At 37.6% G+C, this 17,133-nt stretch overlaps 1 protein-coding gene across 1 annotated transcript in view; it reads right to left on the bottom strand.

Annotated features, from left to right (window-relative positions):
• The window catches only part of LOC124869484 (myomegalin-like), a 54,882-nt gene that overhangs the window by 27,416 nt on the left and 10,333 nt on the right, over positions 1 to 17,133 (bottom strand). The window contains exons 5-9 of the mRNA XM_047367351.1: positions 13,438 to 13,514; positions 8,007 to 8,130; positions 7,776 to 7,927; positions 7,507 to 7,663; positions 7,361 to 7,414 (exon numbers count right to left, since the gene is read on the bottom strand). Coding sequence (XP_047223307.1) covers positions 7,361 to 7,414; positions 7,507 to 7,663; positions 7,776 to 7,927; positions 8,007 to 8,130; positions 13,438 to 13,514 — 564 coding nt within the window. The remainder of the gene's footprint in view (positions 1 to 7,360; positions 7,415 to 7,506; positions 7,664 to 7,775; positions 7,928 to 8,006; positions 8,131 to 13,437; positions 13,515 to 17,133) is intronic.

Genomic DNA, 17,133 nt, shown 5'->3' with positions numbered 1-17,133 from the left:
AAATAAATCGCATCTACACCAATATTTTAAATTATTTAGATGTCATTGCTGAAGAGACAGAATGGTGTCCCCCTTCGGGAGTTTGTCATTTGCTCCTGCCCTGTTGACTACGATCAGTGCGCCTGAATAAACAGGTGAAATGCTCAGTAGCCGGCAATGTAAAATGAAATGAGCCAAAGAACATGGGAGACACAATCACAATGCTTGTTTCTCAGAGTGAGACCAAGATTGTAAGTATAAAGGGTTAAAAGTGCCACAATAAAATTTTTTTAAAAAGTTTAAATGTGTGATGTGTGATAGTTTAAATAAAACTATAAAAATTATGCCAGTCAATGGATTTTTACAGGTAAGTCTGAAAGAAAAAGTATGGAGAGCCAAGAGTGCCAATATTCAATAAATTAATAACTTGTTAACTTTTTTTACACATGTGATAATTTAAATAAAATTGTAATAGATGCATTAAATAGTTTTTATTTTATTTTTTTAAGTTATGTATTTTTTAAACAATTGATTGAAAACACAAGGTAACTGAAATAATTGTTTAAAACATGAACTCAATCTATATAAAATCATAATCACAAAAAGGACAGTATTTGTTTTATTATTTCATTTTCAAAGTGCTGCAGTCCATCATAAAAATATTTAATCTGTCATTATGACTCGCTGATTAGACCTATCAGGTTGCTCGGCCTTTTAACTACAAACCAGTCACCTTTTCAGGGTTTGCCCCTCCTAATAACTTTGATGGCTTAGGCTGACAGATAAAATAAATTCAGAATAAGCTGCAATACAAGGAATCCTAAATAAATAAATTGTAATTTCAAATGCATTTTAAATTCATTAACATTTGCTTTTGACAAAACTTCAGATTAAATTTAAAAACAGGCCCATTCTTCATAAAAATTTCAATAAATTTAAGCTGAGCATTTGTGGGGGCCCCATGTTGGTCTGCAGGCCCTAGAGTATCCAGATGACATCAAGATGTCATATTCAATAAATTAGAATATGCATTCTGATTAAGCTCGTTTGTCAGATTAAAAGTACTTTTTCAAAATAATAGTCTTTAAGTAGTTATTAAACATACTTTTCATTAAGGTCACATTTTGTATTTTCCATTCAGTAGCTGAGTGGAAAATTATCATATTTAACAAAAATAAAGGCTTGAAAACATAAGTCTCTGTGAAATTAATCTATCTAATGTATTTCACTTTGTGAATTAAGTTACAGGAGTAAAATAACTTTTCAATAATATTGTAATTTATTTATATATCTACAGTACTGTGCCAAAGTTTTAGGCAGATGTGAAACAATGCTGTAAACAAAGAATGCTTTCAGAAATATAAATGATGATTGCTTATTTTTATCAATTTACAAAATGCTAAGTGAACAAACCCAAACATACAGCCAAATTCATCAAGAACTATCTTCGGCGTAAAGAAGAACAAGACTTACTGGAAGTGATGGTATGGCCCCCAAAGAGCCCTGATCTCAACATCATTAAGTGTGTCTGGAATTACATGAAGAGACAGAAGGATGTGAGAAAGTCTACATCCACAGAAGATCTGTGGTTAGTTCTCCAAGATGTTTGAAACAACCTACCAGCCGAGTTCCTTCAAAAACTATGTGCAAGTGTACTAAGAAGAATTGATGCTGTTTTGAAGGCAAAGCGTGGTCACACCAAATATTGATTTGATTTAGGTTTCTCTTTTGTTCCTTCATTTTGTTGATTGATGAAAATAAATTAATTAACACTTCCATTTTTGAAAGCATTCTTTGTTTACAGCGTTTTTTTCCACACCTGCCTACAACTTTTGCACAGTACTGTTTCTCTGTTAATTTTTCCTCTACTGTTACCATGGTACTCTTATCTAAACAAACAATTTGCATGTGATAAACAATCATACCTCTGTCCTCCATTTAAAAGCCCCTGCCTAACCCCACACTAACTACATATGTTTTTTGTCGCTTGAGAAGCACAAACAGACAGTCATGCTGTAACACTTGAACTCAACATCCATAGACTTTCTATCCTCTGAGCCGAACCTCTGTGTCAGGACGAAGTGAACCCAAGTGTCTTGATTAATGTCAGAGCTGTCTGTTTTAAGGTTTTCGGTTGCTGCTTATTTAAAAGTTAATTACTGAGACTGAGCCATTTCCTCTAGCTCAGATCTCTCTTAAGCTGATTTGTGCCGGACATACTGTTAATAACCCTTTTTCCAGGTTTACATAAAACCACAATAAATTCATTGATAACCATTGACAAAAATACCATTTGGAATGAAATGTGTAAAAAGTCTATGTTTTTATCGACTTCAAGCCTCCTCCTCTCAGCATTCATGTCCGTAGTGTTTGGAGAGTCAATTAAGAGCTCGTATAACTGATGTTGGTCTGAAACCAACAACACAACTTGATATCAGTGCCGGGGTCTCTGTGCTCTCAAAGGTCAACCTGACCTATCGACAGCTCGGCTGAAATCAGAGCCTTTAAACGACTAGCCAGGGAAATGCCTGCAGCGTTCACGCAAATATGAAAGAGAACACTTCATGGAAACATAGACACACCATACATACTGTATGTCAGTGTCTTTCTTTGACAGAAAACCTGAAAAATGTTGGTGTTTCTTCATAAACAGAATGAAATAGGCAGACATAGAAATGAACAAAATATAATCCAAAAGTAAATGCCATAAAAACTAGTTTTACTACTTTGGCAGCAGTCACAGCCTCCAAGTATTCTCCATAAGTATCACAAGTGTTCATTTTATTTAAACTCTGTTTTACATGTGCAACATTTATTTTTTACAAAGGTGTATTTCACTTTAAAGGTTTTCAGTGGTTTTTACTTTGAGATGAGCTGCTGGCCATTTTAGGACAGTCATCCTCTGTTGGAAGTATTCTTCAGGACATTACTAAAACTACTATTAGTATTCTATTGATTTTATGATTTTTTTGATACATTAATATATATTTGATAGCCCTTTAACCTACCTTTGCAGTAATAAAGTGTTCCTACAACAAAAAACCCTACAAAAAAAGAAACCCTGCATTAGAGCTGCTTCAGGATTTTACTCCAGACAAAAACAGAACTGCAGTCCTTGTTGGCTACAGATTTAAGGTTTTCTTATGATGCTTATGGTTGTGTTGGATCTTGTTTTGTTCTTTTCTTTATGCTCTTTCATAATAAAACTGCCAAATAAAAAATATATATTTTATTTCTAACAGATTTGCCTTACTGAACATCTTACCAGTTTTTAAGAGAAATGATTTACCAAACATTAAAAGACTTAGAGCTGCCATGTTGCGAGTTTTTAGAAGCGGGCCAAAAAGACAAGGATTGGGCATACAATATTTCAGTCTTCTATACTTTCTTGCACTCTCTGCAGCATAACTTCATAACTCAACCATCACATAATCCATTTGCACTGCCCTTTTACAAACAAGTTCAAATACATTTGCAAACAATGACAGTAAGCTTGTGCCGCTCTTTTGCCTACATCTTCTCATGTCCACAAATACTTATGAGCCAGGTGGTGTTTATCATGTATTTTTATTATATTTAAATTCTGCACACCTTCACAAAATCTTATGCACTTCCTGTGTCCCCAAAGGTTTTATCATAAACCCAGCCTTGTTTATGTTTCCTCTGCGCACTATCATAAAGAGATGCACATTTTCCTTTCATCTTGTTTCAGATTTAAACTGAGAACCGGTTTGGCGGGTCCATTTGCATTCTTCATTTTAAATTGATTTACAAGTTAAAGCGGTTGCAGAGACACCTTGTTGACAAAAGACTGTCGGTGAGAAACACGCCTAGCAACAAAAAATATGCTTTAGGAATATGCTGAGACGTTTGGATTAGAGCCAATTACCAGCGCTTAAGTCTTTAAGCTCCTCAGATAAATGCAGCTGAATGTGTATAATTCTGAAGTTACATTTTAAAAGTACGGTTTCTGTCCTAGGAGATGGAGCGGTGGTTAGGGTTTGATTTGGTACTAGGAGAGCTATGTGTCCTTGGATCTGTCATTGCAGAAACAGCCTTTTAGGGTAAATGAAATTCTGGCACTTTATGTGATGAGATGAAGGCTCTGTAATAAGCCCTGTGCTGCTGGAAGCCTCACACGATGCAGCACACAATGCCAGCTTTATAAGTGCACAGGTCTTTTTATGTCATGTCGCTCCTCTCTGTTAGCTTTAGAGGACTGCAGTAATTGGTCGGTAAACACAGTCACAGCAGACTGCGCACAGACAGGCTGAGCTTCAACTTATAACAGAGATGTTTTGCAGGAAAGTTTTCTCTGTTTCACCCCTGGCACTATGAACAATCGCTTCTTTCAGTTACTCTAAAATGATGCCTATGTACAGGTCCTTCTCAAAATATTAGCATATTGTGATAAAGTTCATTATTTTCCATCATGTCATGATGAAAATTTAACATTCATATATTTTAGATTCATTGTACACTAACTGAAATATTTCAGGTCTTTTATTGTCTTAATACGGATGATTGTGGCATACAGCTCATGAAAACCCAAAATTCCTATCTCACAAAATTAGCATATTTCATCCGACCAATAAAAGAAAAGTGTTTTTAATACAAAAAACGTCAACTTTCAAATAATCATGTACAGTTATGCACTCAATACTTGGTCGGGAATCCTTTTGCAGAAATGACTGCTTCAATGCGGCGTGGCATGGAGGCAATCAGCCTGTGGCACTGCTGAGGTCTTATGGAGGCCCAGGATGCTTCAATAGCGGCCTTTAGCTCATCCAGAGTGTTGGGTCTTGAGTCTCTCAACGTTCTCTTCACAATATCCCACAGATTCTCTATGGGGTTCAGGTCAGGAGAGTTGGCAGGCCAATTGAGCACAGTGATACCATGGTCAGTAAACCATTTACCAGTGGTTTTGGCACTGTGAGCAGGTGCCAGGTCGTGCTGAAAAATGAAATCTTTATCTCCATAAAGCTTTTCAGCAGATGGAAGCATGAAGTGCTCCAAAATCTCCTGATAGCTAGCTGCATTGACCCTGCCCTTGATAAAACACAGTGGACCAACACCAGCAGCTGACACGGCACCCCAGACCATCACTGACTGTGGGTACTTGACACTGGACTTCTGGCATTTTGGCATTTCCTTCTCCCCAGTCTTCCTCCAGACTCTGGCACCTTGATTTCTGAATGACATGCAGAATTTGCTTACATCCGAAAAAAGTACTTTGGACCACTGAGCAACAGTCCAGTGCTGCTTCTCTGTAGCCCAGGTCAGGCGCTTCTGCCGCTGTTTCTGGTTCAAAAGTGGCTTGACCTGGGGAATGCGGCACCTGTAGCCCATTTCCTGCACACGCCTGTGCACGGTGGCTCTGGATGTTTCTACTCCAGACTCAGTCCACTGCTTCCGCAGGTCCCCCAAGGTCTGGAATCGGCCCTTCTCCACAATCTTCCTCAGGGTCCAGTCACCTCTTCTCGTTGTGCAGCGTTTTCTGCCACACTTTTTCCTTCCCACAGACTTCCCACTGAGGTGCCTTGATACAGCACTCTGGGAACAGCCTATTCGTTCAGAAATTTCTTTCTGTGTCTTACCCTCTTGCTTGAGGGTGTCAATAGTGGCCTTCTGGACAGCAGTCAGGTCGGCAGTCTTACCCATGATTGGGGTTTTGAGTGATGAACCAGGCTGGGAGTTTTAAAGGCCTCAGGAATCTTTTGCAGGTGTTTAGAGTTAACTCGTTGATTCAGATGATTAGGTTCATAGCTCGTTTAGAGACCCTTTTAATGATATGCTAATTTTGTGAGATAGGAATTTTTGGTTTTCATGAGCTGTATGCCAAAATCATCCGCATTAAGACAATAAAAGACCTGAAATATTTCAGTTAGTGTGCAATGAATCTAAAATATATGAATGTTAAATTTTCATCATGACATTATGGAAAATAATGAACTTTATCACAATATGCTAATATTTTGAGAAGGACCTGTATTTGACAATAACCTGTGATTGAAAATAGTCATTGTATCAATTGTAAAATTGAAAAAAAAAAAAACAACTAATAAAATTGGGGAAATAAATGTATTACAAAAGCAAAAAAAGTTGTCGCTTTTTTCTCTTCATACATTTTTTTATATAAAGCTTAAACATTTGACTCAGATATTTATCTTGCAGAAAGACTTAATGATGACCCATTTTAATTTTTTTGGCAGAGCCCAACAGATTTTTATTTAAAATATCCTTGTATTTCATAAAGATGACATGGACTCTAATTAAGGATCCCAGGGCGTTTGGAAGAGAAAGATGCACAGCATCATGGATCCTCCACCTTGCCTAATGATGGACATAAGTTGCTGTTTGAAATAAGCATTCTTTGTTTCACACCAGACCACCTGGAGTATTTCCCAAAAGAATAATCTCATTTGACCAAAAAAGCATGATTTCTGGGAAAGTGATGTAAGTAGAGAAAAGGATTTTCTTCTGCCTCCCAAAGAACATTGGCGTGCAACATAGATGGGTATTATGAAGACCTGGTGACCCCCAGATGTCACTCTTTGCTGGAGTTCTCTAACTGAGCTTTAGAGATTTTTTTTCCACCTTCCTTACATCCTCCTCACTGTGAGGACAAAATAAACCTGGATGGTCATCCAGTCTTGTTTGTCACCATTCAAAATGGTTACAAACTTTTTAATTATTGCTATAGCTGTAGATATGTGCAAGTAGCCATTTCTTGACTTAAGAATATCAACACACTTCTGCCTCATGTGAATTTTGAGAAATGGGCCTCTGTTTTCTATCTCGGGAAGATCCATGGATGGCTAATTAAACCTTCGTGGACAATCTAATCAAGTTAAAAGTAAAGTGTGAATAAAAAATGCTTCATTTGTATTTATTTTATAGGGATTTTTACAGATGCTAATAAGGCTTGACTTTTAAAATGTTTTCCTGTGAGATTGTGCTCCTTCAGCAGAAGATGAAATGTTTAAAGGCCTTTTGTAAATCTTAAAGCAGGTTTGCTAACTATTACGGAGGGCTATGAAAAGCTTACATAAAAAAAAAATGCTTTCAAATACAAACAGAATCTGGTTTCTTATTAAGTAAAAACAACATATACACTTTTTTGTCCTTCAGGATTTCTTTTAGACATATAATTTTTCAGTTTGGTAGCACTATGGGATGGCTAATTCACGCTCACTGATGTGGCAAATGTGTAATTATGGCATGCAAACCCCTGCCTGTACCAGAAATCAGTTCCCGTTTGTGTTAGCCACTCCAGTAATCAGAAGCCGTGGAAGGGGCACAATAACATGGTTCAATGATCCAATGTTATAACAAATCCCAAAACAAATGCCTCAGATTGTTGTTACAGAGGTCTACTAACCTGCATCTCCTGTTCGATGCGAAGCCTCTCTTGACCAAACTCCTCCTGATAGAACTGTCCAACAGATAACAGATTATAATCATAAAACATACCCGTGTTTCTGTTTGTAAGGCATATTTCTGAGCAGAGAGAAAGACAGAATTTACCTCAACATCCCTGTCCTTCTGTAAAAGAGATGAAGATAGCTCCTGAACATGTTCCTCCAGCTCTCCAACTCTATGTGTGAGTATTGTCTTCTCGTCACACAGCTCTGTGATGAGAGCCTCCTTGGAGTGCAGTTCCTTAGTCAGTTCCTCTATAAACCTGAGAATAAACAGAGAAGAACAGGTAATGGTAAACAGGGATTGATTTGAGTAGTTCTATTCTGTCCAAAATACGGAAAGAGACTGAAAAAGACTTCCTCAGTGTTCTGTACTTGTCTTTGTTGGACGGGAACAGGATGTTTGGAGCTCTCTCGTCCTCAGGAATGTCCTCCATGGTGGCGTCTAAGGAAATGAGGGAGGCGTGAGAGTGTGATCCCGCCAGCGAGGCCATTCTCTCTGCCTCACTACGTGCTAGCTGGGCCTCCTGCAAACACGCATAGAAATATTTCAGATTCATGAAGACGAGGCCCATGTGTGTGACGGGTGGAGTGGACCACACCAACCTCCTGCAGGAGCTGAATCTTTGTCTCAAGCACCTGCTGCATGTGATCAATTTCCTGCTGTCTTTCTTGACACCGTTTCTGTAGCTCTGCCTCATTGTTGTTGGTCAAGCTCTCTGCTGTTGTGCTGGAAGAAAAAATAGAAAATCAGTCATCAGGTGACAAAATTCACAGGTCAATATACACAAACGGTAGGTTATAATTTCTGTTTCGATTATCTTTCTTTCTAAACTACCAATATCTCTCAATATATATCACCTCAGACCAGTCATGCAGTTTGATAAAAGGCGTCACAAAGATTTGAATTGTTCTTGATTTTCTGCTCTGTCTGTTTCACTGACTCTTGCCTTAACTTGGCCTCCATAACCTCGTTGTTTTGCAGTGATTATTGAACTTGTACTAGTTGTTTAAATTAAATGTAGATGTTAGTTTACCTTTACTTCTTTGTATTTATTTCTGGGTAGAGGCCATACTTCTTAAACTGTTTATGTCTTAAAATGTTTGCGTACGCCCTCCACATCAATATTGACACCACAACCACCTCTGTTTCATTTCTGTGAAATTGTGAAATTGTGTTTTGATTCTTAATCTTACAGTTTTGCTTGTTATTAGTTACTTTACCTGCAGATAATGAAAGTATAACATTTTCACTGTTTAATGGCGTATACAATTATCAGAAGGGTTGGTTTTAGGAGACATCAAGAAGGGCCAAATGAAGATATTATGTCACCATGTTTCTGTCTGCTGCTGGCTCCTGGTGTATCCTTACAGACGTCCGCTTATAGCAGAGATAAAGTGAGTGTCACAGCCGTCATGAAGGCTGTTATCATTAGACATGGTGATCATACAGTGTGAAAGTGCTGAAGGGGGGTGATATTTGATGGATATGAATCAGTTTCTTTGTCCAAAAATGTGGGAATTATTTACTTCAACTCAAGATTTGCTTGTTATTGTTGAGAATTAAAATCATGTAATTTCATGTTATTAGATTAGTTTGCATGTGACAACATTAAACTGAGATTTAACATGAGTGAGCCTCGGGGAGAGAGTCAGTAAGCGCAGGGGTCAGGGTGAAACAGGGGTTATAAGGGTCTCGGCAGCTGCAAGCCGTAAAAGCTGGCTGTATGGACAATAAAGCAATAAAGGTCAACTTTTGGCCGTGGTATAGATGCCACAAGAGAGCTTGGCTGATTTACATCACCTGATGGAAAAAGGGAAGGCACAGTCAGTAAACTTTGAAGTCCACAGTATAAAGATGTACCTGGAACTTGAAATGACAGAGACTTTGCTGAAAATCCATCTCTCTCCGTAAGGGCCCTAAATTTTCTATTCTTCATGTCATTTTCTTTCATTGTGTTATTTTGTATATTCATTTTGCATTAGAAATCATTGGACTTATTATCTTCCAAATTAAACTTGCGTTAATCTTATTTTCCTGCTCTTCATCTGTTCTTTCTCACAACATCCGGACTGGGAGAGGTTGAGGCCGCAAGAATATCAGTGATAGCATTATTTTACCTCAACATTATCCATATGATATGCTATACATATGCTGTAAAGCACACACGCCTACAGACCCTGCTTTTATTTAACTAGTGATATAATCGTTCTTATAAACATTGAAACAATCTTTGTGCGCTGCCTTCACTCCATCATTTTTCTGTATGACCATAACAACTGCATCCCAGAATTCCTACTCCCAGAATGGCCCGCGCCTCACTGTCGCCATGAATCCTGCTTCAGACGCTCTCTACGTACATTTTTAACTCCATCCGCCACATGCTCGGAGCATGCGGCTCCGATAACTGGGATATTTTGAACCACTGTAAGCATTGTAAGCGTGCCTGTCAGCTCTTTCAGCTCCTTCAGACTGCTATAACTGATGCTGTGGAGATAATTAGACCAAAACACAACAAAGTGGCTTGATCATTTAAATGTTTTACTATACAGTATATAATATATTATGTAATAAAAACTAGGAAACAGAAAATGAAAGTATTAGATAGCATAGTGGTTTATTTACCATTTTTAGGTTGCTTTGTGATATGTTGCCTTATCATTAAGAAGTGTCAAGAGACAGATGTAGTGGGAACCATAATTAATAATAAACCCAGGCTCCAATCATTTAAAACCCTTTCTGACTGTATTTCCCTGCTTTAATGACCAATCCATTCATTGTATATTCATGCTTCAAACAGCTTATCTGGACAGAAAAAAAAATAACATCACAATGGAGGTGAATGTGACTCAGTAAGCAGTCGTCTTGCATCCGTAAGTTGTGGGTTCGATTCCAGCTTTCTCCTGCTACATGTCAATGTGCCCCTGGGGAAGGCACCTAACCTCAAGTTGATTACCGATCTGCATATCAGTGTATGGATGTCTGCGCGTTAGTGAGTGCAATTGGGTGAATGTGGCTCTACTGTAAAGTGCTTTGAGTGGTCAGTATGACTGGAAAGGCGCTATATAAGTTCAGTCCATTTATCAGTCCATTACCAATTAAAACAGATAGAGGTATTATGTGGGAACAAAATCATTGGCTTTTTGGCTCTTTTGAGTCCCTTAACTCATAACTCATGGCTTTGAAACTGACCTTAATGTTCATCAACTAGGCCAAGACCTATTACTGTTATCAATGTAATACAAAAAACCCTGTAACGTTTCCTGTGATGATGTACTTATGGTTGAAAGTGTTTTAATGAAATGCCAGAGCATGGATGTAAGGACTACAGAATATTGCAGCGCTTTCCCTCCCCTGCCTGTTGCTGCACACTGCTGGTCAGCTGGTTTGAAAAAAAGGCCCTTACACTTTTATCCTTGTTGTCTTTTACTTACAGTACAAGAAAAATTCAACAGTTTGGAAAAATTTCTGGACAGTCACACTGTGGAAACATTTTGAAAGCATTTTTAAGCACTTTAAAAGTATTTATAGCTTGGAAGCACTATAGAAGATAACAAGATGCTTAATTAGCAGCTATGAATAAGAATTGTCGAATTTGGGTGTTAACAGAGTTGAAAAGGTTAAAAAGCGTGTGTGTCGAAAGAGGAGATTGAAGAGGAGAACCCCAGGAAACCGAAGCTCACCAGCTGTAAGGAGTGAAGGTCATATGAAGGAGGAGGAGGATGAGGAGATCTCGGGAATGCCTGACAACGGGGCCCGCAGTGATGCAAGAGGAATGTGGCGGGGGGATTGCCTTCAAACAGTTTGTTAAATGCATTGTTTTTTTCTGCACTGTGAGGAGTTTACTGTGAGAGTTTCTGGCTGCCTACTAAACAGTGAGCCACTTCCAGTGTGGCATCCACTTCCGCACAGCATCAATAAATGTGCTTTAACTGAGAGAAGTCACCTTTGCCTTTCTTCCAACAAACTAACATGACACAAATAAGGAGCCGCACACATCATCACACCATCCCAGTTTGTTCATGTCTCAGTACTACCTTGTGGATTGTGTTAAAATGTTTTTATACATGTTTCACAGATATAGAGATGAATCAGGAAAGAGGCAAAGGAATAAATTTGATGAACGAAATGCCGCAAAGCCTGTGACAACGTCTTTTGCTTTTTAGATAAAAGGAAAGATGGGGTTATAATAGGCTTTACTGCCTAGAGTTATTGTAAGTTATTCTACATCCTTACACACTAGTTAAACAAAATGTTACTGACATAATTTGACAAATTGTAGATAAAGCAAAGTGACATATCCCTCAGGTCTTTTGGGCCTCTACTAATTACAGATAGCAAGCTATAATGTGTAATACGTATTGTGGAGCCTCTTAACTCTCTTCTGTTTGCATCAGTTTCTTTGCCTTCTACAATCCACTGCTCCCAACCTTAAATAAGTGCTATATAAATAAATAGACTGAAACTGAAACTATCTGTGTAGTTATACTGCTATAGGCTTAGGCTGCTGGAGGACATAATGACCACTTTCACCCTCTTTGCTACATTCTCACACTACTCTCCAACTTTGCATTATTTACTGTTATTTCAGCTTTTAACTTTGTTCTCTCGCTTTTCTCTTCCTGGAAGCTACACCTGGCCTGACTCTGTGTCTACATGTGACACCTTTCTGGAGAGGGGCATCGTCTGAGCTTCTGCTGGCAACAACTTAATGCTCACCCTCTACCGATGATCCACATAGCCCTGTCATTCAGTGTTTAACCCTTTCTCTCTCCTAGATGTAACAATTGACTGAGCTTTACTGTAACTAATTATATGTGCTCTCTTTCAGACTCTAACCTTGAAAACTGGCTCAGAGTTTATCTGTTCTTTCTTTCTTGGTGAAACGACTAAAGGAGCTACATCCATTAACATTTACTTTTCCTTCCCATAGAAAGTACTCCTGGATCAGTGCTTCTTTGTTCTCTTTGTGTCTCTGGTCTGTTCTCTCAAACCCCGAGTCGGTCGTGGCAGATGGCCGCTCACACTGAGTCTGGTTCTGCTGGAGGTTTCTTCCTGTTAAAAGGGAGTTTTTCCTCTCCGCTGTCGCTACATGCATGCTCAGTGTGAGAGATTGCTGTAAAGTCAATTCCAGTGACTGTCCACTGTCTCTACATGCTCATCCAGGAGGAGTGAATGCTGTAAATCTCTGACTCTGCTGGGTTTCCTTAGATAGAAAAACTTTTTATCTAATTTGAATAAATAAGTGAATCTGACTGCACTGTTCAATGATTAGGATTAATTGGAATATATATGTCTGACTTTTGTGTAGTGCCTTGAGATGACATGTGTTGTGAATTGGCACTATATAAATAAACTGAATTGAATTGAAAAGCCTAATAAGCAAATCATAACTTCACTATTGTTCTTATGTGGGGGCAGAAAAAATGCAAATTCTCTGTTATTGCTATAGTTGGGAATGGATCATATTACCACATTTCAACAAGCAATAATTTAGTCGTGCGGATTACTAAGGTTCATGCAATGCTAATGGATTTTAGATCACCTTTTTTTAAAGTTTGTATTCAGTTTTAGCAGTAGCAAGCTGGGCATTTCTTAAACAAGAGAACAAGTTCCTGATTTGTTGCAGACAGTCATGGAAAGTTCTGCTCTATAGCAGAAGGATGTTAGAAGTTATGCTAAGTAAGGTGGGGCATATTGTTAAAAAAAACCTGCGTGCCAAGAGGAAAACAAGAATATGTTGCAAATCATAGATAATATTAAGCAGAAACAGGCTTCAATAACAGAAGTATGTATGAATGCATGCACCATGTTCAAAAACCTCATGTTTGGGGGACCTTTTTTTGTACTATACTTTCTATGTATTACATAAAATGCTCTATGGTTAAAGTCTATGCGGTATATAGAAGAACAATTAAAATATCTTAAAATATCACCTCAACAACTACACCTTAAAATTTGAAGGGCTTTAATGCATTTATTCCAAGACTGTAGCTTTGAGCCAGAACTAACATTGAGGATTATTTGCAAACGTACAGGGCTTTGTCCAGAAGTTCTTGTTTCTCCTGGAGCTCCTTCTTCAAGCTCTCTACTTCTACTTTCAGCTCGATGTTCTGCAACAGATGGAAAACAAGGAACAATGAAATAATCCTGCACATAAACAGAGGTACAACAATATGTTTGCAACAACACATAAAACTAACTGTATCTGTACAACATTATTGATTGTTGTTTGTAATTTTTCACAGCCCTTCCCTTCAAACACTAGACATCATTGCCATAATTCACAGTTGGAAATAGATGTTTACAAACACTGTACAGAAATACACATAACTGTGGGTGTCCTTCTACAAGCTTCACACAATAGTTTGCTGGAATTTTGGCCAATTCCTGCTGACAGAACTGGTGTAAATGGGTCAGGTTTGTAGGCTACCTTGCTGGCACGCACCTTTTCAATCACAATCTTTAATCGGACTGAGATCATGGCTTTGTGATGGCCATTTCAAGGTATTGAATTTCTTGATCTTAAGCCACTTTATAACAAATCTGATGTTATTCTTAGGGTCATTGTCTATTTGGCAGACTCACAAGTTTTAATTTCCTGGCTGATGAGTTGAGATGTTCCTTTAATATTTCCAGATAATCTTCATTCCACATGACGCCATTTATTTTGTAAAGTGCACCAGACCCTCCTGAAGCAAAACACCCACACAACTGGATTCTGCTGCCCCCATACTTTACAGCAGGGATGATGCCTTTGGCCTTGCAAGCTTCTCACTGTTTAGTCCTAATGTTATGGTGGTCATTATGGCCAAACACCTGAGTTTTAGTTTCATCAGACAAAAGGCACATGTCACCTTTCCCTTTTTAACCACATTAACACATTTTTTCAAAGCTCGGGGATTTTGCAAAAGCGTGAGATGAATTACAATAAAGTACAACAGTTATAATATTTGGGTTAATATCACTGTGGATCAAAAAGGTTTTATGTACAATTATATTTTAATACAACAAAGTCATTAAAATGTATACATTGAGACCCCACACCTTACACATTTAGAGAGTTTGGCTAAAACATGCATTTCATACATGTACATGTTTACCATTGTAAATAATTAGCTGCTCTGTTTCCTCAGACTCTCCTACCACACCGTAATCTCTCAGCTGTGTAAATCAGCACGGATGGGTGTTACGTGTCATCGGTACAGGACATCTGACTGTGCTGCCATGGCTTTTATATTTAGAGCTGGAGAATTCAGAGCAGCTCAGATATTCACTCACATGGGCCAGAGGCAGTTTGTTTACCTGCTGGAGCCCACAGGGGGCATTTAGGGGGCTATTATTGTGTTCACATAGGGCTAGAGAACAGAGGGTTTAAAAAGAGGGTATGGTGAAGCTCATTCTTTCCATTCTGCCCACTGACGGGCAGAGGAGAACAGTCTTTATCTGTTGGTGTCAGATAACATGCTGTCTTTACTACATAATCTTTATCTTGCCCATTATCATGGATTAATTTCTTCTCTCTCTGTGATGTTCAGAAACAGCACCAAAATCTAAACTTTAGAAAGGAAAGAGGAGCATTGAAAAACCCCACATGCCCATTATCAGTGTAGTTTAACATTACTAACGCAGGATCAGTGCATGATCATGATTATAGTGTTACTTCGATGTTATGCTAAGTTTACAACATATGCAGAAACAAATCTGCCTTTAACGGACAATTTTTAGAGCGTCCAGCTGGTTAGAAGCGCCAATATCCAATTTCCAATCAGTGAACACACGATATCCAAGTTCCATCAGGTTGCACAAACCACATCACAATTTGATGTGGAGGTTGTTGATAAGCTAAAACAGACAAAAGGTTAGCTGCAGCAGATGCAACAGAGGCACATCTGCATTTTAATTACACTAATACAACAAATAGCTAGACTTTGTTGGTTCCGGTCATTTTGTGCCTGTGCTATTTCAGAGTTTTGCAGTTTTTGTCATGTTGTGCCCAACTTTATTGGGTACAAAAGGGAGTTTTAATCTTTAACATGTAAATTGTACCTGCTTTGGGGACATTTTGTTAAATTGTCAAAAGAGCGGGTTGACCCGTAGGCCACTGAGGCAGAGACCAGGGAGTCTGAACACATTACATCCAAGTTGCTCTGCTTTATTCTCTGTTTTTATTCTTCCAGCTTTTATCTGCCATCAAACATGATGCATTTGGAAATGTTAGCAGCCTTTTAGAAATCTCAGAGTAAGAGGTTCTGGTTTAAAATGTCAGGGTGATCATTTTGTCTTTAAATGAGGCAAACCCTGTTTTCATGGTGTGATGTCACTTCTGGTCTTAATTCAGATCAATGGCTGTTCATGGCAGAAAGACTAGAAAAAAATTATTTCAACATCATTCATTGTACTTTTAAAGTAACATCTAATTTTTACTTTAATTCTTATTTTTTACTATCTCTAAGTATCTATATGTAAGAGCTTTAGTAGGCTTGAACTGTGAAAACCTGATTATGGGGCTGATTATTTAGAAAAATCTAAATGTGTTGCTTGCATCTGATTAAATAAATCTATTTTACAACAGCAAAATAAAACCATTTTTAGCATTACTGTCTGCTTTTACTCTGCTTACTTGTATTAAATCCGTTTATACTGTAATTATAAATCTAAGCAAAGTGAGTATCCAGAGATAATTAGAAACATTGTCCCAACAGAAGCAACCCTAAAAAGGCAGCAGATATGTCTGCCTTAATAATTTAATTATAGCTTGTAGACAAATAAGTGGTCAATTATGAACCATGACAGGCTGATTTGGTTTTATTGTATGTTTGACTTTCAATATGTTTCTTTCTCACATCTTACTGAGAAATATAAATTAATAAATTAAATAAAAAAAACATAAGAAGCAAAGCAACTATGGAAAAAATATTAACATCATAAAACATATCACACAAAGGCCCCAAGAAATATGTTGAATCAAATGCAAACTGCAAAGAGTTCAATTAACTTTGAATACATCCAATAATCATCCTAATTCTCCTGTGTAATAACTGCTGTATGAAAATACCATCAGTGCTATACTGAAAGTTACTGATTTAACACCGCTTTTCTTTGTTTCACATGGGATTGGAAAATGCTTTTTTCAAAAGTGTTTTTAAAAACGAGTATCTCTGTTACAATTTTATAAATTTTTTTTTAATATATACTGATTTAGATGAGATTATTTGTCGGCTTTGAATCAACAATGTGTAAGTCACAGGTAGAAAAGAAAAAAAAAGAAATGAATCTACAAAAAAAAAAACTGTCAGAAAATGAACGGAAAATACTGTATGTAAACCACACCTAACACTTACACTGTAAAAACATTTTTTACACATTCTCACACTTCTCATACATCATATGGGCTGTCCAAATGATTTCATCATGACAGAAACGAAGAAGGTGCTTGTTAGGCTTGAGTCTTAGTCTATAACCAAGGGCGACCCGGCAGAGGTGTTTCAGACTAGGGGTGAAGCCATTAATCGATTAATCATAATTAATCAATTATTTAAATAATTATCAACTAATTTAGTAATCAAATAATTGTTAACTGGAGTATACATGCTCTAAAACATACTATTTGCTGAAAGAACAACCTACTCAGAGCAATAATTAGGCCAAAAGTTTACAAAAAATATATACATTTTGCATTTAAAATGAAAAACCTTCTTTGTCTATAAATATGTTCTATCCAGAACTTAG

This window comes from Girardinichthys multiradiatus, chromosome 6 (assembly GCF_021462225.1).
Source record: "Girardinichthys multiradiatus isolate DD_20200921_A chromosome 6, DD_fGirMul_XY1, whole genome shotgun sequence".
In the NCBI taxonomy this organism is placed as follows: domain Eukaryota; kingdom Metazoa; phylum Chordata; class Actinopteri; order Cyprinodontiformes; family Goodeidae; genus Girardinichthys; species Girardinichthys multiradiatus.
Note: the sequence above shows the minus strand (reverse complement) of the source record. Positions and strands in the feature narration are given on the sequence as shown.